General features: G+C 38.8%; 1 protein-coding gene across 4 annotated transcripts in view; it reads left to right on the top strand.

Moving 5' to 3' along the window:
- The window catches only part of RHOBTB3 (Rho related BTB domain containing 3), a 31,282-nt gene that overhangs the window by 4,300 nt on the left and 4,269 nt on the right, over positions 1-22,713 (top strand). The window contains exons 2-11 of one of the 4 annotated variants that reach the window (XM_061347819.1): positions 494-828; positions 1,060-1,276; positions 8,353-8,545; positions 10,897-11,048; positions 13,011-13,122; positions 13,970-14,341; positions 16,792-16,904; positions 18,216-18,327; positions 21,696-21,742; positions 21,840-22,627. In XM_061347819.1, the coding sequence (XP_061203803.1) occupies positions 827-828; positions 1,060-1,276; positions 8,353-8,545; positions 10,897-11,048; positions 13,011-13,122; positions 13,970-14,341; positions 16,792-16,904; positions 18,216-18,327; positions 21,696-21,742; positions 21,840-22,013 (1,494 nt within the window). In that variant the 5' untranslated portion in view covers positions 494-826 and the 3' untranslated portion in view covers positions 22,014-22,627. Of the gene's footprint in view, positions 1-493; positions 829-1,059; positions 1,277-8,352; positions 8,546-10,896; positions 11,049-13,010; positions 13,123-13,969; positions 14,342-16,791; positions 16,905-18,215; positions 18,328-21,695; positions 22,628-22,713 lie in introns of those variants that run through there. The other 3 variants (XM_061347815.1, XM_061347817.1, XM_061347818.1) reach the window with 3 other exon arrangements.

Genomic DNA, 22,713 nt, shown 5'->3' with positions numbered 1-22,713 from the left:
AATAGGGAGTGTTTATTTATCATTTAGGGTACCTAAATATTTTTACTCTGTTTTGTTGGGTTTTTTCACTCTAATGTGCAAGCGTTTTCTGACAGAGAACATGCCACTCTAGGATGGATTTGGTCTCAGGTATTTGTGTTCATTTTATTTCAATTACAGAGTGTCCATTTCGAAAACAGTGCTTTAAACATCATGTGTATGCTAAAAAAACCACATGCATTTCAGAAATAGCCTAATTATGAAAAGACAGATGTTATTTAACGACAAGTTTAAATACTTTAACTGAGGGTCTTTACACTGCTTTCTTCTCCCACTGTGACAGTCCCTCGCTGCTGGTCTCCCCTAATAGCACAGCGGAGCTGTGGCAGCGGCTCAGTGTTATCGTAGTGGTCCTTCTCCTGCAGGAGCCTGGAAGACAAGCACTGCCTTACCACTCTGGGCAAGCGCATTTGTTTGCCTCTGCTGACCCAGCTGCTCTGTGTCGGCTCTGCAGCAACGTCAGCTTGCTCTGCCCATCGCGTGTGCTGCGCTCCTGCTTTCGGACGTCAGGATGAGATGGCCGTGAGTGCCCAGCTGGACGCTCGCCCTTATGCCTGGAGTTCACCCACAGCTGCTGAGCAACGCAGCCACTGCTGCCTGGGCTGCTGATACTGCTGCTGCTGCTGCCGCATATCTGGCGTGCGGCTGGAGCCCGGCGCTGCGCACGGCAGGCACTTAGCCAGGCTGGCTGCAGGCGAGGGAACCCAGCAAGAGCTCTGGAGGTCACAGCAGCGGGGCTGAGCGTGGACGCCAACAAATACAAATCCAAGCCAGCTGGGGATTTGTAATGTAAGCAGCATTTCCAGGTTTCTTTTCCTCTTTGCTCTCATGCTGCTGTTGGAGTTGAGATATGTATGTGTTTTGCTGTTAATTACGGTGGAAGGGGTGTGTGTGGGGGGTTGTAAAATCTAGGGAGGGAAGAGGATTCTGAAGGATTGATCTGTTTAGTTTTGACTTAAGGGTTTGGATTTTTCATCCCTGCCCTTCGTGTTTGTTAACACAGCTTTGTCTTTATTTTAGGTCGGTTAATATTGCAGCCTTTGGGAATGAAAGAGATGGGCCTTCTGGGGACAATCAGCAGCCAAGCCTGATCTGGAGCTATCTCAGGAGAAGTGCTCTCATTTCTGAGACTGACTGCAGCTTGTCTGCCAGTCACGTTGGAAACCCAGCTTTTACTGAGTACCGAGCCTCTGTGTTTGGAAATGTCAGACTGGTGGTACGTGACTGTCCTGTCTGGGTAAGAGATCAGTCTCTGTCTTTTCAACTGCACTTGACAGTGTAAGCTGTTTTAATAGGATGAAAATACATCTTAATTTTATATTAATTTTTTATTGACAGATTTTATTCACATTGTACTTATTACAAATAAGAAAAGCACATAAAACATAAGCCAGCAAATGCTGCAAAGTCATAGGAGCTGCAGAAGGTTTCTCATTAACAAGCTGCTGCCCACCTCCTCTGCAGGAAGGTGATATTTTCAGCTGTGCTATTGAGTGAAAACTTTATTGAAGATAATCTGGAGGCAAACAAGAACCTCCTTTTTGTGACACTGCATCACAAGAACTCCATCCAAATACTGATAAACAATAAAACAAAATGCATATATATTTTTTTCTCTAAAAATGAAAAGGCAGTTAGTTTTCTGGCTTTGAAAAATAAATTAGAAGACTTGATATCTTGTAAAAAACTGCATATGGAGTCATTTTACTTCTGTTATAATGAGAAAAATCACATTTTAACATTATTTCCTTTATTTGAATGTAAATAAAACGGATTTTGGCACTGTTCCAAGTTGTTAGCGCTTTCATTGGTAAGTGAGAGACATTAGTTATGAATATGAGCAGATCAATGATTGTGTAAGAAATGATACTGGTAATCTAAATTAAAACATATTGAATGACTAATTAGTAGCCTTAAAAAAAATTTAAGCTTAGCAGCTTTTAGAAATTACAACAATAAATCAGTTTCAGCTCCATAATTCTATCCTTAGTTTGTTTTTTGCTGTCTTACAAGGGAAACTGTTTTGGGGATCTCCAGGAATCGCAATAGTTCTAGAAATACATACGGTTTGTGATCTTAAAACTCAATAGCTACCCTTCTGCTCTGTGCTTCGCACGCTTTTTTTGTCAGCTGCATTTTCCTGACACTGGTTCAGGTGGACTGAGGGATTCTGGGTTTAGTCTTTGAGCTACATGTGACCTGCACATGCAGTTTGCTGGAGTCATTGGAGCGCAGCAATGAGTTAAAGCTCCTGAATATCAATTAAGGCAGTGTGACTTCAGCAGGGCATTTCAGAGGATTGGAGGGTGAGAAGTCAAGCAGGGATAGATGGAGAAGGGGAAGAAAGAACCTGCATTGGAGACACAGTTCATGTGTTTATGTTTTTTACATTTGCATTTGCTCTTCTACAAAACAGGGTTTTTTTGTTCTGGAGAATTTATTTTTGCCCTTGAACGGCTAGCTTGGTATTGTCTTGGGCCTTGTATATGTTTCTGAGGCCTCTTGTGCTTTTTCACTCTCAGCTAAAGGAGGCAAGAGATTAGTGGGAATGATGAGGAATAATTGGCATGTTTTACTTAGTAGACTTCTCAGGTAGATGGACTAGAGGACATTACTCATTCTGAGTGAAGCTGTCTTCCTGCTGTGGTTAGGTGGAACAGGATTGTTTTCCAGAGTCTGGATGCTTGAAGTTTGTTACATCAGGGTTGTCCTTTCAGGTCTGTTCATCTGGTAGGCTGGGGAGATGGTGCAGGACATTTCAGAGTGTTAGCTGACACTGCCTCAAGTAATTGACTTTTCTTCATCGAAAAGGATTCTTGCTGCAAGTTACTGAAACATAGAGGTGGTGGTATGGTGGGCCTTGCATTGTTTCCACCTCTATCATGTGAGTGTAACATAAAGGCAGATTTGCATTTAAATGAGATTTGTATCTCATCCAGATTAAATTCACATGATTAAGGCAAGCCAGTCCTAGACATAAATTTGGTAATGAGCACACTGATAGCTTTGAATCTCCAGACTCAAGGGTGCTCAGCTGTTGTCCTCTACAGCTCAGTCTGGAAAAGCAACATGGATGCAAGTCTATCAAGTAGAGATCCCCAGTGTAAGGAGGGACCCTTCAGTAAGACAAAATGTGGTACAGGTGAATTTGCTCATGCTTCAGTCCTCTGCTACGTGTTTCTGTCAAGCTAGGACACTGCTCAGCTTTGTGAATCTGCAGGAGAGGTCAACAGCTCAAGTGTCTTCCTGATACTTCCTGATACTATCTTATAGGATATCTTATACTGTATGCTATGTATCTCAGATGGCTGCAGTGAAGTTTTCCAGCAGCTTCCAGTGCCAGTGTGCTGATGGTTTGGAGAAACATGGAGGGTCTGGACCATATGGTCAACACTGCTGTGTTGAGATTGTCCTTTTGGGCACATGACCGGTAAAGAGCAGCACTGCTGCCATGGGAGTGTGGTATTTCACAAGATGAAGGTGAATGAAGGTGACTGCCAAACTGCAGAGCTAGGAAGCAAGGCTTCTTGGGCATGACTACCCAAGGCAATGCCCATCAAGTGTTACAGACAGACACGGGGAAATGGTGTTTCCAACCTGCTGTGAGACTGTGCTTTCACATCTCCATAAATATTTTAACTGCCTGTGCAGTTACTATATTCTTTGTTATTGCTTGGCTTAGGAAATGGCATGGACAAAATCATATTTGCCAATGTGTAAAACAGCATCAGCATGTTGTGAAAAGCTCGCTCTCATGGTAATTGCTGGGTGCAGGATGGAAGTGCTGAATTTAGGGAGGGTGTTATTAATGCAGATGAAACAGGATCATAGAGATAGGGGTAGAGCATACCTTTAAAAATCTGGAGGAAAATGCCACTGTTCCCAAAAGTACACTGATCTTCATGTGTCAGTCACTAGGTATATCACTATGGCCCACTGTGTCCTTCACTGCTCTTGCAAAGCTGTGTGCTGGTATCTCTCACAAGGACGGGACAGATATACAAGTGGACCCATGTTCTTGTGATTCACATGGCTGGAAAATGTTTTGACAGAAAGTGCAGACCTAAGATGGGAGAAGATACAACGAACTAGGGGAAACACACGTGTACTAACAGCCACGGTGAATACTGTGATCTTATTAGCTGAGCAGTTGCTAATGCATGCTCAAGTTGTGCTCTCATAAAGCATATTGAACTATCATATCCCAGATTTTCTAAATTGGGGATTGAGAATAAACTACAGTATAGGAGCTAGTAACTTAAAAGGAGTAAAGACGCAAGATGAATTTTAAGATTTTCTTTGCAAAAGGTTGATTTATTTAGCGATCTGTATCAGATTTCACAGTCTTCAAGACTCAGTTGCCATTATCCTGGCTCATGCGTAGTTTGTAACATTACTCATTTTACACTAAATTTTGTTATGCTTCTGCAAATGTACAAGCAAAAACGAAAGAAAAAGTGTAGGCAGAATTTGTCATATCTGGTGGCAAGTGTATCTTCCTTAGCTACAGAATGAAGGATGAAACAGGAGCTCTAATTTGCATTTTGATTAATTTAATTATGATGCTGGAAAATAACTGGCAGAATTAAAACTTCACTGTGAGTCTCACCTACCTGAGTTAACTCTCTTGTTCTTGCTTCTCTTACATGGGGCAGTACTATCAGGATACAGGAGGGTTATAGCCCTTCAACCCTGTGAGCATTCTTACACACATGCACAATGTAGTTATCTGGCTTTTTTCTGCCTCAGCATCTTTTCAGTCCTTGTGCTGGCTAGGCTGGATGGCCCTTAATATTTTTGAAGGTAAAGGAATCTTTTACATTTTATTTATTATTTTTAGAAATCAACATTAATTACTGCTTCAGTACAAAGCCATAGCTTGAAACTTTTAAATTTTTAATATGTCTTCCTGTCTCATTTTTAAGGTTGGCCATCTGAAGTCGGAAGTTTATACAAGTGATCATATCCTGATAAGTTATTTCCCCTACTCTGTTCTTTATTATTGCTTTTTACGAAGTCATTAGATTACTTTATGAGAGGACAATAAAGGACAATGATAGATTTTATTTATTTATTTCTTGGGGGGTGAAGGGGGTGTGTGTCAGATCAACCAGTTAAAGCTGGTTTTTAAAAGAAAACTTTTAAGCGGAAAAACAGAAGCAGCATTCCAGGGTTAAAATCTGAATTTTATTTTTGAAGAAGATAGGGCCTTCTATACTGCATCTCACTTAGCTAAGTAAGTTCAGGGGATTGATGGAATGATGCGGACCTCACTGATTAGAAATTGCAGTGAAACCTTGAAAAAAGATGGGGAAGGCTCTGGTATGTGGTGTGGAAAGCATTGCTAGAAAGAAGGCTGTGTTAATGGAGAATGGGTCTGTTAATGGCAAACGGGTCTGTAAATGGATGCTCAAGAGATATGAGTTTTACAATATTCCCAATGCAGCTCTCTTGGATCCTGGGAAAACCCAGGTAAATGGTCTTTGGGGCTTCCTTGTCCTCTCAGAGACTAGGTGGACATGGGGACATTTGCAAGCAGCTTTTAGACAAGAGTGTGGGCACTGCAAGGGCACTTGTACTCAGGATTTCACTGCCATTCCACAAAGGCATTCATAAATTATTTTGAACAAAGCAAGTATTGTCCTGTTGAGGGGTCATGCGATTTTGTAGCAAATACTTCTTCATTGCCTCTAAAGGCTGTATTTTCAATGTTAATACTTGAGAAGTATGGCTTACTAACAGCAAGAATATATTGTGAGACATGTATATTGGAGACATACAAGGAAAGAATGAAGCTTTTTTTTTCAAGTAAGTCCTGAGAGGAATAAAGGCAGAAGTATAACTATAATTAATAAGGTATTATTATAATAAATGTAGCTGTACAGTTATTTTTTCCTTTTGTCAATGTCTGTCTTGGGAAGTGGACCGTGGCAAGAGCAGGATGCATGATGAGGAGTACCTGCTACATGAATTTCATAGACAGATTTAAGGTTATTCCTGAATCTGAGCTGCTGTTCATTGTATGAAGAAATTCCCTCTGTCACTTTTGCATGAAAGCGTCCTTTAAAGAGACAGTCAAGAAGGATCCAAGTGCTCTGTGTCAGTGATGCTTTGGGTGAATAACCCTTTGCTGTCAGAGATGTTTTGGGAGGATTTTCTCAGCACAGGACAGCAATCTGAGCACTCCATGCTACGCTTGATGTGAAGTAAAAATAATTACCACAAGACCTCTGGAAACAGGTCTCCTCTGTGTTTTTAAATGTCACATTCATATTAAGGAATGGGCTCTTGAGGGTTTTAAATCAGATATGTGAGAGCAGAGGGAAACTGCACAACAGTGACAGAAAGGGGGTGTCATGAAATGTTAGGTTGGCACATTCTGCATTTTTCGCTTCTTGATGTAATCAGGGCTGGCGTGTACCCCAGAAAGGTGGAGTCCATCCCCACGAGAGCTTCATCAACTTTGTTAAAATCCTTCTTGGTAGGATGAACAAACAATGCAGTTGTGGCATGGGGCAGTGGCTGAAAGCATAGACCTCCACAGACCTGATGCAACATGCAGCTACGTGTGTCTGGGAAGCTGTTGTAGCCTGTGCCACATTTCCATAGGATTTATTTTCTCTAATATTTAAACAAAGAGGTGTATTTGCACATCTGTTTGGCTGTTTGCGGTAAGGATTTTGCTAGTTCTCCCCACACCTGCAGAGATGGAAATACGGCAAGTTGGGCAAAGTGTAAGAAGGGTATGGAAGTTGTATGAGATAATGGCCATATTTTCTTTTTGTTGTACTTTTTTTTTTTTTTTTTTTTAACTCCTGAAATGCAATGGCTTTTTTATTCGTATTTTTTTTCACTAGGGGGAAAAAAAAGTAGCAAACCCCTTTATGATTGGATTATTTTGCTGTATGGTATTGACTTCTCAAGCCACTGTTTTGTTCTATGTATGAACAGGCACATGCAGGCAAACATAAGTCTTCTTCAGCATACTCTGTTGAGATTCCCACCAACAAGAAGAGCACTAGAGCTGCCACTGGTTCAGGTTAGGGCATGGAGGATTTTCAGGCTGATATTTCACTGGACAGTGTTCTGCTTCAAGAGTCAGGCTGAGGTCTGGGGCTAGAGCAGAGTGCATGGCTGCGTGTGAATCAGTCCTCTCTTCTGCTGCTGGTGGGGCTGCTGTCAGGATGGAGCCACAGCCCCAGGCACTTTAGTGTCTAGAAGTTCTGTCCTCAGCTGTCAGTCAGGACTAGATTTATGCTTAAGCTGCTCAGAAGAGTCAGAGTTGGTTCTTTCCTTGGGCATGGCTGTGTTCATATTAACACGTATGAAGACAGCCAGATTTCTATTAACTTAGAAGTCTTTCCAAAATCTTGCTGTTTTGTAACAGAAAATGGTGTCATAATGCACTGGAGAGCTCTCTGTGTTGTTAAATGTGCTACAAACCATATACAAACAAATGGCTACATGTAAAAAATGCATCTTACGTTCTGTAAGAAGTTTTTGTAAACATTTTTTTTATTATTAAGGCTTGAAGTTGTGGTGGAATTCTTGCATATTTGTGCACCTGTGCCCTAGACCTTGCTGGTCATAATGCTGGTTATTACTTTACTCACAGAGACGAGCATGTGCAAACTTGGGCTGTGTTTGAAGACAGCAGCTAGAAGGAAACTGTAAGGCAGTAGGCATGCTTTCTGTCTGCTAGCATGGAGAAACTAAATATTCTGTATTATTTTTTTGTTTGTATTGATTTTTTCCCTTAAGCTTTTGGCCTATTAATTGCATACAATCCTACTAAGAGGGAAGACACTAACACTTGTTAAATCTATGTGGAAGCTCTTGCGAGGCAGATAAAAAGTCACACCCAATTAATGAAACTTGTATTTAAAGTTCATAGCTATGTGGCGTTGTTCTTTCTCTAAAATGTTGTAAATAATGGTTTTGTATTAATTGCTGCAAACTTCTACCACTGAAACAGCTTTTATTTCCTTAATAAAAACATTTGGAAGTTAAGTAATTAAACAGTAAAGTGTTTTTTTTTCTGCTAAGTATATTCCTAGATAAACCCTATTTTTTCTTCTTCCCAAAGAATTCCTGAATTCATAAGAGAGATATATTGTTCATTGTAATGAACAGCTTGTTCTCCAGACAAGAAAATTACAAAGCATGAATTCTGCTCTTTGTTGCATGTCTTCAAATAAGAGATGAAGTTATCAGTTAAAAATACTTCTGTAAGGTTTTGCATTAAGAGCACTGGATGAATTTCACCTTTCCTGTATAGACAGAAGATTCTTGATCAGTGTTTTTTCTGTTTAGGATATATTTGACAGTGACTGGTATACCTCCCGCAGCCTCATTGGAGGAGCTGATATTGTTGTGATTAAATACTCCGTCAATGATAAGACTTCATTTCAAGAACTAAAGGACAATTATGTCCCAATGATAAAAAAAACATTAAGCCACTGCTCAGTTCCAGTAATAATTTCTGCTATTGGTGCAAGAAAAAACGGTATGTATCCAGTCTCCTGGAGTAATAGTAAAAATCTGACTTGGAATTTAGTTATGCTGCAATTTCAGCAGAAGCCGGTTGTTTTTCCAAGTTGCAATTACTTGGAAAAATCCACTCTGTCAGGATGACAGCACTATGTACATGTATTACAGTTCCATAGACTAGTGTACTGGAAAGAATATTATGCATAATTAACCCAGGTGATGAAGGGCATGCTATCCTGCTTTGACCCCTGCAACAACTACTTGTGGAGACATACACATAGAGATTAAACCTAGTCCCTTGAATGAAGCAGCTTACATTTGGTTGTTTGAGATGAACCCTATGGTTACAAGTTCTCTACTGTTATGTCTCAGGTATCAATTATTTCCACTGAATGAGATTAAGTCCATCAGCTTGAAACCACTGGAGTGGGAAAAGCCTCAAAATTCTCAGGGATGTTGTTAGATGAATGGATACACCAGCTGTTTGGGTACCACAAAGTGCTGTATGTTGCTTCATCAACAGAGTTGACCTCTCGTGGCAGACTATCTGTGGTATAGATATGGTATAGCTGTGGCATAACTTATGCTCTCACACAATGCCCTGTCCAGGCTGAGCAGTATTCTGCTATGAGAACAATTCAAATCAATTCTGCACTGAATATTTAAAGTTTTTGTTGTATTTCTGTTTAATCAGTATGAAAATCACCGTTACACAGCTGTGTAAGGACTAAATGGACTTACAAGAGTCCAGCAGCTGATACAGGCAAGGCTGCTGAGAACGTGTTCACAGTTTGGGTAGACAGTAGTAACTCCTGTCTGTTTACAATAGGGAAATAAAATTCAGAAACAATACCACAGATACCAATAGAACAAACATGCAGACTTTACTCTGTGTTTCCAAATGATTTGCACTGTTCTTTTGTTGATTTTCCTATGGTCTTTTTATTCATGGATCCTGATTTCTCTCTTTTTAACTAAGCCATGAATACAAAGTCTAAACCTGTTGGTTATCTTCTACTTCATGAGTTTGACTAAAACAAGTGTTTCTGAGCATCTTTTCTGCTATGAATGAGAGACATGATGGATGCAGATGTAGACCTTTTGTTTTAATGTACAAATGAATATTTAGCTATATGAAATGTGTTGTCTGTGAATGTAATTCTTGGTTTTCCCAGGGTCTACTTATAGTATACTTATATATAATTTACTCAGTAATTGAGAAAGAACTGTTAAAGAACTCTTAACAATTACATCTTTATTTTGTCCCTTTTAGTAGTTCACTCATAACGTTCAAATGTTTTTATGCTTTGTCTTACACAGGGGTAGTAAAACTGCCATTCTAAAGACAAGGTCTTGCTAAACTAATGTTTGTCTTTCCAACACCTTTTATTACACTTTTTATTTAAGCACAGGCTACCACCAGTCTGAATGACTCTGCTACTGGCATTTTTCCTTTCCACTCATTTTTTTCTGCCTTCCTCCCAAAATAATGTGACTGTGGGAGAAGTCAGGCTTTCCAGTTGCCATTTCGCGTTGGGACATGCTGAAGTGAACTGCTGTGGGCACACAGAACCCTTTTGTTTCTATTTGTGAAGGTATTTGTGAACACAGCAGTTTGCTCATTCAAAATACTAAGATCTTAATCCTCTGTAGTACCAAACCGTGTTGCCAAAAGAAAAAAAAAAAAAAAAAAAGACCAAATAAAACTGTTATTTCATGTTACCCATAGGTCTGAGCAGAGGAAATTAATGAAGAGCATGCACAGCACATTTGAAAAAGCATCCGTGGCATTAAGCAAAGTTGAACTAAGGTGGCTAACAGATTTTTATCAGTTAACTGGTATAATCTTAAAACTACCTATTTTAGATTAAAAAAAGTTTATGTTAAATGATGTGTAATTGAACCATATTCCACAGAGCCAGCAAAATTTTCCTTTCTGTTACTGTAAGTATTTCCTGCATGGGCAGGCCACAGTAACTGAAGAAGTTTAAAGGTGGCAATAGTGGTTGGTAACACCAGCAGGCTAGTACAACACTTGTGCATAGACGGATAGCCAGGCCTTAAGTCAATCCTGGTTTCTGGAAGTCCTGCTTGGCTTTTCAGCCTTGGCAAAACCAAATGTGAAATAACACTAATGTTATTTACACTGAGCTTTGCAGAACCGGTAATATTTTGAACTAATTAATAAGAAGTTGGCCTTGGGGTTTTTTTTCCCCCCTATTTAGAGATTTCTTACTATAAAACTGCTGTGTTTCCATTTCTCTCTTTGTTCTTTTCTAAAGAATGCATCTTTCCAATTATTTAAGAAGTTAAATATTCTGTATTATTTGACAAACATGGTTGATTTGTGCCACTTTTTTTCCCTAGGAGTGCCTTGTACCTGTCCACTGTGCACATCGGACAGAAGGAGTTGTGTCACCACTGCCGAAGGAGTTCAGCTTGCCAAGGAACTAGGAGCCACTTACCTCGAGCTACACACTCTCAATGACTTCTACATACAGAAATATTTTGGAGGCGTGGTGAGTGAGAAACCACTGGGTTCAAAGCAGGATGGCACAGCTGATGTTAGGGTTTCAGAGAGGAAGTGGAGGCACACCACAAGCCTTCTCACTGAGGTCAAGTTCCCACTGATGAGAGATTTAGATTAAATTTAAGGAAGAAGTTCTTCCCTCTGAGGGTGCTGAGGCCCTGTCACAGATTTCCCAGAGAAGCTGTGGCTGCCCCATCCCTGGCAGTGTTCAAGGTCAAGCTGGCCATGGCTTGGAGCAACCTGGTCTAGTGGAAGGTGTCTCTGCCCTGTGGCAGTGCGTTGGAACTGGGTGGGCTTTAAGGTCCCTTCCAAGACAAACCATTCCATGGTTCTGTCTGAACTGGCAGTACAGAGCTTGCTCTGGTTTTAACTACCTTCTAGGAAGGTTTAGAAAACCTATAGTACACACTGCAGTAATTTTCCTTCTGTTCCTGTCCTTTTATCTTGCTGGATGGGATAATGAAAACCCAACTGGACAAGGCACTTGAAAACCCTATCCCACTTTGAAGACAAGCTCTGTATTAAGTGGATGACCTCCATAGGCCCCTTCCAACCTTATTTATTCCATAATATTCTGGTATTTTTAATTTTAATTGCTTAAACTCTCACAACTCTTCTATTTCAAAGTGAGACCCGCAAGACTGTTTAATTGCCCCATTTCTAGTGTATTCTTGTGGTTGCTCAGTTCAGTCATTACTCAGTCTGCAATCCTGAGCAGAGCCTGCTGTCAGCTGCAGCAAAGCTGAGCGAGGCAGAAGTTAAGAGGCTTGTTAAAATGTCCCACCTCTAACGAGCTTCTTGTTCTTCTTCCACTCTGAAGGCAGGAAAGCCCACTGAGCAGTTTCTAAATACAGTCTTCCAGATTTGTTTGCCTTCACATATTTTTTTCACACAGACTTAATTTTCAGTTTTGTGAAGTGTTTTAAGCTCAACCTAATTTTTTAACCATTTGGATTTGAACACAAAAATGCGGGGTTTTTGGCATGGTAATTTCACGTGGTCTTCCCAACAATAAAGACTAGACTCTGTACTGGTATATACATATGATGTATTTTCCATGGGATTCAATCATAACTTGGAATATCTGGCACAACAGTAGCCCATTTTTATTGGATCCATTCATTCCCAATTAAAAAATGAGAAATTCATTCAGCATCTGGTCTGGCCAGAGTAATTTTCAAGGTTTTAGAAAGCACTGTGTGTGCTACAGTAATAGCTTGGGTGATAAAAGCATTTGGAACATGCATTAAGTTGTGAATGCTGCATCCCTGGTGGTGTTCAAGACCAGGTTGATAGAGCCTTGGGTGACATGGGTTAGTGGGAGATGTCCCTGATCATGACAGGGGGCTCGGAACTAGGTGATCTTAAGGTCCTTTCCAACCCTAACTATTCTATGATTCTATGATTAACTTGACCTGACTCACCCTTTGTGCCTCTTTGTTCCCGTAAAAGGGATCATTTCCCCTCAAGTACATTTGTATTGCAGTTATGAAGCCATTGCCCACAATGATCCTGTTGTAATGTGACTTTTTCAGAGGACACAGTAGCATTGCATGGTTGTGGCTGTTAGTTGCAGTCTGAAGAACTTGTATATTGTTATTTCCATCTCTTGCACCTGATCATCTTTTGTCAAGTCTTATTCTTTTGTGTAATTCTGTAGTTAGCATCTGTGGAAGTTCATAAATTGAGTATCTTTGTGCCTGTCTTTTCTGGGAAGACTAAATACAAGAGAATTAACCAACATAATTTGAATAAATAGTGTTTTAAATTGTGCTAGTTCCACACCCATGTGGTGCCTTCTGGTAAAGAGGTGTTGGGACTCTTCTAGGTGACTGTTCATAATGGCAGTAGCTTCAGTCCTGCATACAGTACCCACTCATTCTCCTTAGTTTGATGTCTAGCTTGCTCTTAAATAACTAGGATATTTTTAAAAATGCATTTCATATTTTAGCTGGAATATTTTATGATCCAAAGTTTGAATCAGAAGTCACCTGAAAAAATGAAGAGAAGGAAAAAGATGCAGAAGTGTCATCGAGTTCAACCACCTCAGCTTGAACAGCCAGGTGCTTGCTGATGTCTGTTCTCTAATATCATTTGTTATGTGTGTCATGTTCTTTGCACAATTAACATCTTGTATTCTTTATACTGTGAGCTGTGCTGTCTGTCATCAGCTATTCTAGTTATGTTTCTATAGTTGCATCAACCTTTACTGATGGTTTAATTAACTTGGGGAGAATTGTATAACAGTATGTAAGATTGCAATGGACTTGGAATTTCTTTTAGATTTAAATAATAGGGGTACTTTTCTGGTGCATTTGATGAAATAATGCAAAGGTGAATATTAAAAGCTTTAGAGAAAAAAGATAAAGTCATTATATCATTTATTATTATTATTCTTTATTATTTTTATTTTTCTTTATTATTCTACAATATCATCAATTAATATTTTATTTGCTACGAAAAAAGCAAGATAGAGGTGTATGCTTCTGCACATGGTTTCCTGAGCTTGATTTCTGAGCATCTGATGCATTTGTTCAGTAAAATAATTACTGGAAAGTGATCACCTCTAAACACGTAGTTGTGTCTTCTCACATGTGCTAGAAATAAGCTCAGATCCCTTAGGTTTGCGACTCATGGGCAAATGTTTCTTTCAAACCTAAGTGCCTAAAGAGGTTTTGTGAAAGGAGAGACACTGATGAAACTAAGTATTTCTTGTACTTCTTGTTTTACCATGCTAGGTATTTTAAATTTTAGCGTATTTTACTAGACAGATCCAAGTAGCATATAAGAAATTCTCTTATTAAGTACTTCTTTAAAAAATTATCCTTCATTTGGTCAGGTCTCTGGGAACAGAGTCATCCTGTTTTTTAATATTTGCCTCAATTCTACAACCTCATTCTTTGTCTTAAGTAGAAAAAATGCCCATCTTGAAGGGTGAAGCCTCGCACTATGATGCGGACCTGCACAACCTGCTCTGCTGCTGCCAGTGCGCAGATGTGGCATTCTACCCCGAGGACTTCAGCACAGTGGTGGAGGCTCACAAGGTCATCCTCTGCTCTGTCAGCCACCTCTTCATGCTGCTTTTCAAGGTGAAGAGCCCTGCAGACATCTGCGACACCTCCATCATGCAGACAGCGCAGAGCCTCTTCACGGTGGAAGCAGAGGCTGCCTTCCCACTGGCACCCCGCAGCATCCCACCCTTCATCCCGCTGCTGAGGGTGGTGGTGAAGGACTCAGCCTTCTGCTCATGTCTCCCAGACATCCTCCACTTCATCTATTCAGGTACCCACAGGGAATGGGTCTGGCTACTAATTTCTCATACGGCCGATATCTTGTGAAGGAGTATCTGCATCACTCTAAGGAATATGCCTTTGCTGTTGGAAGGTGATGTTCTTCCTTGATGCTGTATCCAATAATCCAACCTTGTGATTATTACAAACAAGGTCTGCATGAAACAATATGTAATAAAAATATATTCTATAATTACAAATACATTTTTTATGTATAAATTTATTAATTATTTTTATTAATTTAATAAAAATATATATTATCTGTCATTCTAGATCTAATGAAGATAACTTAAGCACTGTATTTTAATGAACAAAGCCCACAAGATAACATCAGTAGTATTCAAAAGCTTTGGCAAAAAAATCTGGAGCTTGAGAAAGTTTCGATCCCAGGATTTTAAGATACTTAAAATGTTTGCATGTTTTGAACACACTGATCAGAGTGCAGGGATACTTTAAAAAAAATCAAGTGATTTCTTTTCTAGCTACGGTGCTCCTGAAGAGAAAGCAGTGATAAAAAACCTCCGAAACAGTGGCTGTCTCATCTTTGACAGTGTTCAAGGCCAGGTTGGATAGGGCTTGGGGCAACCTGGTCTAGCTATTATTTCTGATTATATAGTTATTATCTCCAATGATAACTGGTTGAAGTACAGGTTATGAAGCTCCTATACATTCCATGAGTTTTTGTTACCAGCTTAGTACAGGCATTGCCCTGACCTACCTCATGCCAGCTATCTATTAAGATGGCACTGATAGTTTTATAACTATCTAGCTTAGGAATCCCCAGGTGAAAGAGAATTATTGTTTTCCTTCTGGAAGAACCTGATACTGTTTTGTACTTTATAAAATATTTTTCAAGTAGTCACTACATAAGAATATTTATTTTATAATTGTTGAAAGAATTAGCATGGTTTTAAATGAAGCATTCTGATTTTAACTTGAATTAAATAAAGTACAAATAATTATAATGCTAGACATTCATCTATAAAGAAGTTTAGTCAGTATCTCTATACTGATACCTGCTGACATATGAAAAGTATTTCTGCCTTAGTAGCTGAGACATGAACACAAGGGACACCTTCAGTTTTCAGTTAGAGCCTGCACATTGAAAACACCCCTTTCAGTTCTTTCCAAACCAGTATCAAATAAAAAGAACATAAGCAGAACTTTTTCAGTGTGGATTTATTTTTTATTTATTTAAATATTTATTTATTTAGTTGGTTGATTGATTGATTGATTGATGATATGAATAGGGAATTTAACCTGAAATTTCAGCAAGTGATAGATCTAAGTGTGGCATCTTCATCTGTTACCATTTAGAACTTGTGTCTGCTGCCATTTGTGCATTAATTTTACTTTTTACTTCTGTTTATGTCAACGAATGTTATAGGATATTTTGTACAGTCATAGGTGAAGCTGTGCTGTAAGCTACAGCTCCCAAACTGACAGGCGTTGCCAAAAGTCATTGCACTGTTTGGTGCTTTTGAGTGGTGATGAGGTTTCTCAAAGACACCTGAGTTGAGGGTTGAGAAGAGATCAGACATGAGGAAGTGTTTTCATCTTTTCAGTACCATGACATAAGTGTGAGGTTATGAACACTTACCATCCATCTGGTGTATATAGGAGCTGATGGGGCTACAGATGCCATATGCTGTATATGCTGTTTCAGACTTTTCTGCAGCAGAATGCCTTCAAGGCTCTGCTGACTCGTGCTTTACCCTGAGCTTTATCTGTCTCTGATTCTTCCTTGCTGCATGGCCCTGGGGATCAGAGCTGAAAGTTACCAGAATGCCCCATGGCACCTTTCAGACTTTCTCCAGCAAAGTGTGTAAGGATAAATCAATTGCTTTAACCCTAGTCAGTACCTCTCATTTTTCCAAGAAATCTGTTAGGATCATAGACTGTTTTGGGTTGGAAAGGACCTTAAAGAATTAAGTATTTAAAAAAAAAAAAAAAATTTAGAAGAACACCTAGAAGAATTTTTAATATTGAGATACCTAAGGGCATATCATGGCTTTGACTCCGAAAGCAAACATTGTGCTGCTTTTAGTTACTGGTACTCGTAATATAACTGCGAGAGGTTTTTCTGGTTTGGTCACCTGCAAAGCAGTGTGGTGGTGGTGTTTTTATTTCCTTAATGCCTACCTGCATTGTGTAGAGATTGAACTGGGAGGAATTCAGAAAATGAATTTGAAAGCAAGGGAGATGCTCGTCTGTACTAGTAACATTCTAGTAAAACTAGTAGCAATCTAGTAAAAAACACCATTGAAGTTTTATTGTGCAAGAATCACATCTGGCCCTTTCGAAGTACAAAGATCCGGCTGATTTAAGTGCAAAAAATATAGTTTCTGCAGGGTCTGTTTGTCACTGATATAATTTTTTCTCTGCCTGCTAAGGCCTGTGCCTTGTTGATTTATATTTCAACTCTGTCTGGTCTTGTGACAGGTGCTTTCCAGTGGGAACGACTAGAAGAGGATATAAAAAAAAAGGTGAAGGATCCAGAAAAAACTGAAAATGTGCTTGACAAAGTTAAATGCATCCTGAAAACCCCAGGGAAGGTACATCTAAATCTCTTGGGGTAACTGTTAGTATTAGTTACGCTTAAGTTCTTGGGAAATTGTTCTGTAGGTAAGTTTTTCTTGCCAGTCTTTCTTTTAAACATACTTCAGCTTATGCAGCTGAAGGGTTTTTGAGAGTTATGTGCAAAATAGAAACACAAGGATGCTGATGTCATGTACGTAATTAATGTAATCAGTAAAAAGCACACAAATAGGTATCCTAAAAGGATTACTCATATTCACAGCTTTACACATTGTCTAACAACATGATTATGTGAGCTAATTCTCATGTAATAAGAGGCTGCCCAGGAAAGCTTTGCTTTCCTGAATATGTGCCAAAAGTTGTGCTTCTGCAGTAGGTCAGGAGAGCTGGTTTCCCTTACAAATATTGTTATGTGTAAAGCTGTCTATAACTCAATATATTTAATTCAGCAGATGACTTCACAGTATAATGCAATTTATGTTACTTTCTGATGTTAATAAAAAATTACAATACAGAGTTACTTTTAACAGCAATTTGTTGGTTGAGTTTATACATTCCCTGTTACTGTAGAACTTGCACAAAGTATTTCTGTCAGTTTAAAATGGAAATCGTCTCAGACTGTCTTGAGATAAGCTAATAGGAAGATCAGAAAGTTACTTAGCTGCTTTAAGCTTCTGATTATTTGATTGTAGCCTTCCAGTCCTGAGTGTCCACAGCTAAAAACTTTGTAAGGTTAGACATAGAAAGTCCTGAAAACTTTTTAAGGTCATAAGCCTGAGTTGTTGTTGTTATCTTTAGGGTTTGGGTGGGAAGGATGTATGACTTTGGGGCACTTTTATTTCACGTTTTAAAACCTTTTGTTCAAAGGCAAACAAATAAATTGTGATTTTTCTTGATAAAATTAAAAATTAATAAATCAGGTAAGACTTTAACCATAAATTCAACCTCATCTGAATTTCACTTACTGTAATCTAGCAATATGATTTTGATGTTCTTTTGGTAGTTTTATATTCCATTTTCAAAGTAAGAAAAACCTCTGCCCACAGGTGCTGGGTGGGGGAGGTCATACAGTGCCAAGGTGAGAGCTGGAGTGTGACTGTAAGAGACAGGGATGCCTTGGAGCTGCTGCACTGTGGGACACAGGAAAATAAACCATGACTGCAAAGGACTGTGCATGTCATGGACATGGCTGAGTAGCATTAGCAAAAGAACATAAAACAGAAAGCAAAAGGTTGTTATTTAGTTTTCCCATATAAATGATGTCTTGTAACCTTTTGTTCTGTGGGCAATTGTACGTGACAGTGTTTTATTAATAATTTATTTTGCAGTTAAACACTACAAAAGACTGCAAATCTCAACAGATGAAACGGCTGTATAATACTTCTCTCAGGCTGTTCTTTAATACACCTGTCCTAGCTGATGTCATCTTCAAAATACAAGGTATGGTACCTCTGCTCCTGGTGGCATTGGCTCCGTTGCACCTTCAGCATTTATATTGCTTGCAGGAGAGAGGGAAATAGAAGTGTCTATTTTCTGTAGCACCAGAACTAAGGAAACGTGTATATGCTTTGCTCTCACTGTAGAGAGCAGCTTTTGCTTAGAATTAATGCTCGCCTTATGGACTCTTTGTGGTAGTATTCACTCTCAGTGTGGTTTGTCACTGCTGCGCCTGTACGAGTGCCCTTTGCCTGACATGGTAGACTTTGTGCCTCTCTGATTGGCATGCATCCCTTGGAGGCTTAGCAAAATGAAGGGTGTGCCTCAGGAAAGACTCCTGCAATGACATAGCATCAAGGTAACAAGGCTACACCAGGGACTGCATCACAGGCGATGCTGATTTTATTTTAAGTTACTCATCTCATGTTCCTACCTGTACAAGCACTAGGGGATATCACAGAATCCTGGAATTCCAGGCTGGAAGGGACAAGATCCCTTCCAGAGATCAAAGATCCTTTGTTCCAACCTTTTTTGGCAAAGCATGACCTAGACTAGATGTCCAGCGCAATCTTCACAGCATCCAATATTGGGAAATCCACAACCTCCCTGGGGAGATTATTCCAGTGGCTAGTTGTTTTCATTGTGAAAAATTCTCCTCTTATGTCCAGTTAGAATCTCCCCAGGATTAACTTGTGCTCATTACACCTCATCTTTTCTATGGGACTTCTTGTAAAAAGGGAGTCTCCATCTTCTTTGTAGCCATCCTTTAAATACTGGAACACGGCAGTAAGGTCTACCCTGAGCCTTCTGCCCAGCGTCAAACCTTGAAGAGTTACGGACTCCAGTGTCCACATCTACACTCATTGCCCTTAGTGAAAAGACTGCAGAAGCTGGTTATTGATTCTTGACCACCTTCCCTCTGCCTGTCTCAGGCTGGTGCTGGCTGTGGACATGCTTTTTTGTACATTCTAGAAGCTGACAGGGACTTGTATCCCCCTCCTGTGCTTTCTTAGACTTTACTCACAGCCCGTCTTCCTCCAAGGTGAGCACCCCTAGAACTGCACCTAAACGTTCATGGATTTTGAAGACCTACTAATCTAGGTGCCATCAACACCTGCTGTGTTTTGCTGCCCTTCTAGATGCTCCCTTACCAGTCTTCATGCTTCTGTCACAGTCAACTTCTGTAGGGTAGGTGATTCCTTCTGAAAGCAACCTTCAGTCTTGCAGGGGCCTAGGCTAGACCTGCCTGTTGCTTAACCCTGCAAATGTGAAAAACATCTAAATTATTGGAGTTTTGTTGTTTTGTCTTGGGGTGATGGTAATTACGTAATCCTCACTGTGGCCAGGATTGAAAAGGTGTAGGGAGCAGAGACTAGCTTTCCCTGCTGACTTGTCTGTCAGAAACTGTTAAATTACAAAGCTTGGTGATGGTGTTCCATAGGTCTGCCCACAAAGATGCCAAGTGCTCCTCGGCAAAAGCATGGGCAGGATCCATGCTGATGAAACCATTTTCTTTTCCCATTTTGCCAGCAAAAGATGTGCAGGGTGTACCAATTTGCTGCAGTGTCATGGCTGACATTTTTCTGGAATTGTATCTCAGAGCCAAATACGAAGCATTAATCCTTCAAACATATGCACCTGAGGACAAGCATATTCTTTCTAGATATTCTGTTTAATATGCAGAAAAACCAAAAATGATCTTTGAAAATGAGAGCAAAATACTGATGTTGAGTTTAATGACATCAAAAATCATTTCACTGTTCCATTCCTGAGAAAGGCTTTGTGGGAAGTTGATTAAACCATACCACCACTATATATTTTGCAGAAAAAAAACCCAACCCTGCCCTGGGTTGACAAGGAGTTAAAAAAAATGTGCTTATCCACTCCTAAAATGTGAACTGATGTTCTTAATGTTTGATAAAAGTCTTCCAAGCCTTTTTCTCAAATTAATCAGCCACAATAATTGTATTAAGATTAACTAATTATGAAGAGAAACTGAAGGCTTTAGAAGGCTAAGCTCTTGGTTTGGCAAATATTTTTAATTCTTCAACTAATTCCTTGAATATTTGGGGTTGCTTTGAGCTTTCTAGCTTACAGAAGTACTTGGGAGCCATTGAAAATGGGAGCCCATGTTGTCTGTGTAAAGATTCATAATGTGATTGACCCTCCTAATTAGTAGGTAAATATCCAATTGCATGCGCGTACACAACTGCATGCATAGCTTATATATTCATCGTGTAATGCTCATGTTACATGTGTGAATATATAATACCATTGACATGTTCTGTCTATATGGAAATATATAAATTTTGTATGCCATATTTTGGAAGTGGAATCACAGGTGAATAGAAATAGTACAAAATTAAAAAATGACAGATGTTTTCAAGGAAATAGGTAGGTGGCAGGATTGTGGTTGAGGAGGAAATGAAGACAGTAACTTCTATGTAAGTATTTGAGTATATTTATCTTGCATGTAAATTGATCTATTTATTTTAATTTTGATTAAATCCTTTACATCCAACTGTAAACTCTTGTACTGTCTTTGGTTGCTATCCTGTTTGGCCCTTTCTTGTGCACAGGACCATTGAGTTTATCTGAGCTCTTCAGAGGTCTGAGGGTCAGTGCTGGCAGCTCAGGCTGTCAATATTTTCATTAAGAGACTGTAAGACCTCTGCTACCAAGGCTGTTAAACTTAGAGGTATTCTAGATGTTGTAAATGTAAAGTAAATGGTAAATTAGTCATGCACACATATTAAAAAATGGAAACATTTCTAGAAGAAATTATCAGCTTTTTTTTTTTTTTTTTTGGTAAGACATCCTTCAGGAAATTTGCTTAAGCAAAATACTTAATCTGGTTAAAGTCATACTTAGTAGATTTAAAGGAGTTTCATCTGGGATAATTTGCCTTTCTCTGCTTTGTGTGGTTATGTGAGTTTGACTTCTGGAACATGCATTTGTTACCAATAGGATTGCTGAGGAATGCAGGTTACTTATTTGCATATTTATGCAGTGGGCGAGAGGTTCAGTTTCTGTAAACTGGTGTTAAGTACAGTGGCATCTGATTTTTTCCTACTTGAAAGCCTATTTCTGACTGATAAAAGTTTGCCAGATTTGGAGAACTTGGTGTTGGGACCAGTTTGTCGTAATAAATTTAGTATTTCTCTTTCCTTTTTTTGCTAGCTATGAGAAAGATGTAAAATCTTGACTGGTATAAAGTGAATATGTTATTAGTTATTTGTTGGATATTGTTAATTTTAAACACCTTAATCATGTTCAGTGAATTGGAGGCCTTCTAAGAAAATCAGAGCTTTAAAGTCATGATCTTTCTGTGTATATAAAATCATCATAGATTTTTATCTTGTGTCCTGCAGATGCGACTGTACCAGCCCACAGAGCAGTTCTGGTAGCTCGCTGTGAGGTAATGGCAGCTATGTTTAATGGTAATTATCTAGAAGCAAATAGTATTCTGGTTCCAGTGTATGGGGTTTCCAAAGACACTTTCCTCTCCTTTCTAGAGTATCTTTATACCGACTCCTGCTGTCCAGGTAAGAAAAGTCAAAAATGCACATTTTTACTCATTTTTCCACAGTGGGGCACTGATAGAGAGTAATATAGCAGCATTTACATTATTGAAAAATGATTTAATGTATAATGTCTCAAGAAAAAGAAATTTTCATATTATGCAATAAAAAAATCAGTCTTATTCAAGTAAAATCAACTGCAGACAGAACAAATATCACTAATAAAATGTTGTATTTGTTATGTGCTTACACAGCAAGACTCAAAAATCAGTGAAATTCCATTTCTGGTCCATTACAATATAAGAAATTGTCTTCTACATCACAGTAATATTGCTTTTGAATCATAATTCTTGGGTTCATCCCAAAATTTTCATTTTGTTTAGCATATATTTTGTTACATTTAAAATAATCAAGGTTAAAGTGCAAGAATACCTTATTTATACATATGAATACCTTATTTGTGTGTAAATCCTCAAAAAAGTATGTCATCTGGAGTATTCGGTAAGAAAAATTGAGCTGCAGTATTCCTTGTGTCTTAACCATAGTCTTTTTTAATAAGAAGAAAATTACATACTAAATATGGAATATTATCTAACTACAGATAATTTTCCTTTGGGATAGTGAATGAATAATGCTGTGATATGCATTTTTGCTTTTGTTTTCAAATAATTCTACCTTATTATTAGGTTTTCTCTTGTTCCCTTTTCAGTCCATCTGCCATTTCCCTGTCCATCAGTTTAAATATGCAACCACTGTACCATATTTAAAAAAATAATTAAGTGTAATAAATCTTTATTTATATATATATCTATATATATTTTTTTAGATATATGATTGCTTCATTTTATTTTGGGCTTTTTTTTGCTAT

Source organism: Neopsephotus bourkii, unplaced genomic scaffold (genome assembly GCF_033783945.1).
Source record: "Neopsephotus bourkii isolate Nb327-2 ecotype Australia unplaced genomic scaffold, CSIRO-AGI_Nbou_v1 NB_327, whole genome shotgun sequence".
Classification (NCBI taxonomy): Eukaryota; Metazoa; Chordata; class Aves; order Psittaciformes; family Psittacidae; genus Neopsephotus; species Neopsephotus bourkii.
The sequence above is the reverse complement of the archived record's forward strand: the minus strand, read 5'-3'. Positions and strand labels throughout refer to the sequence as shown.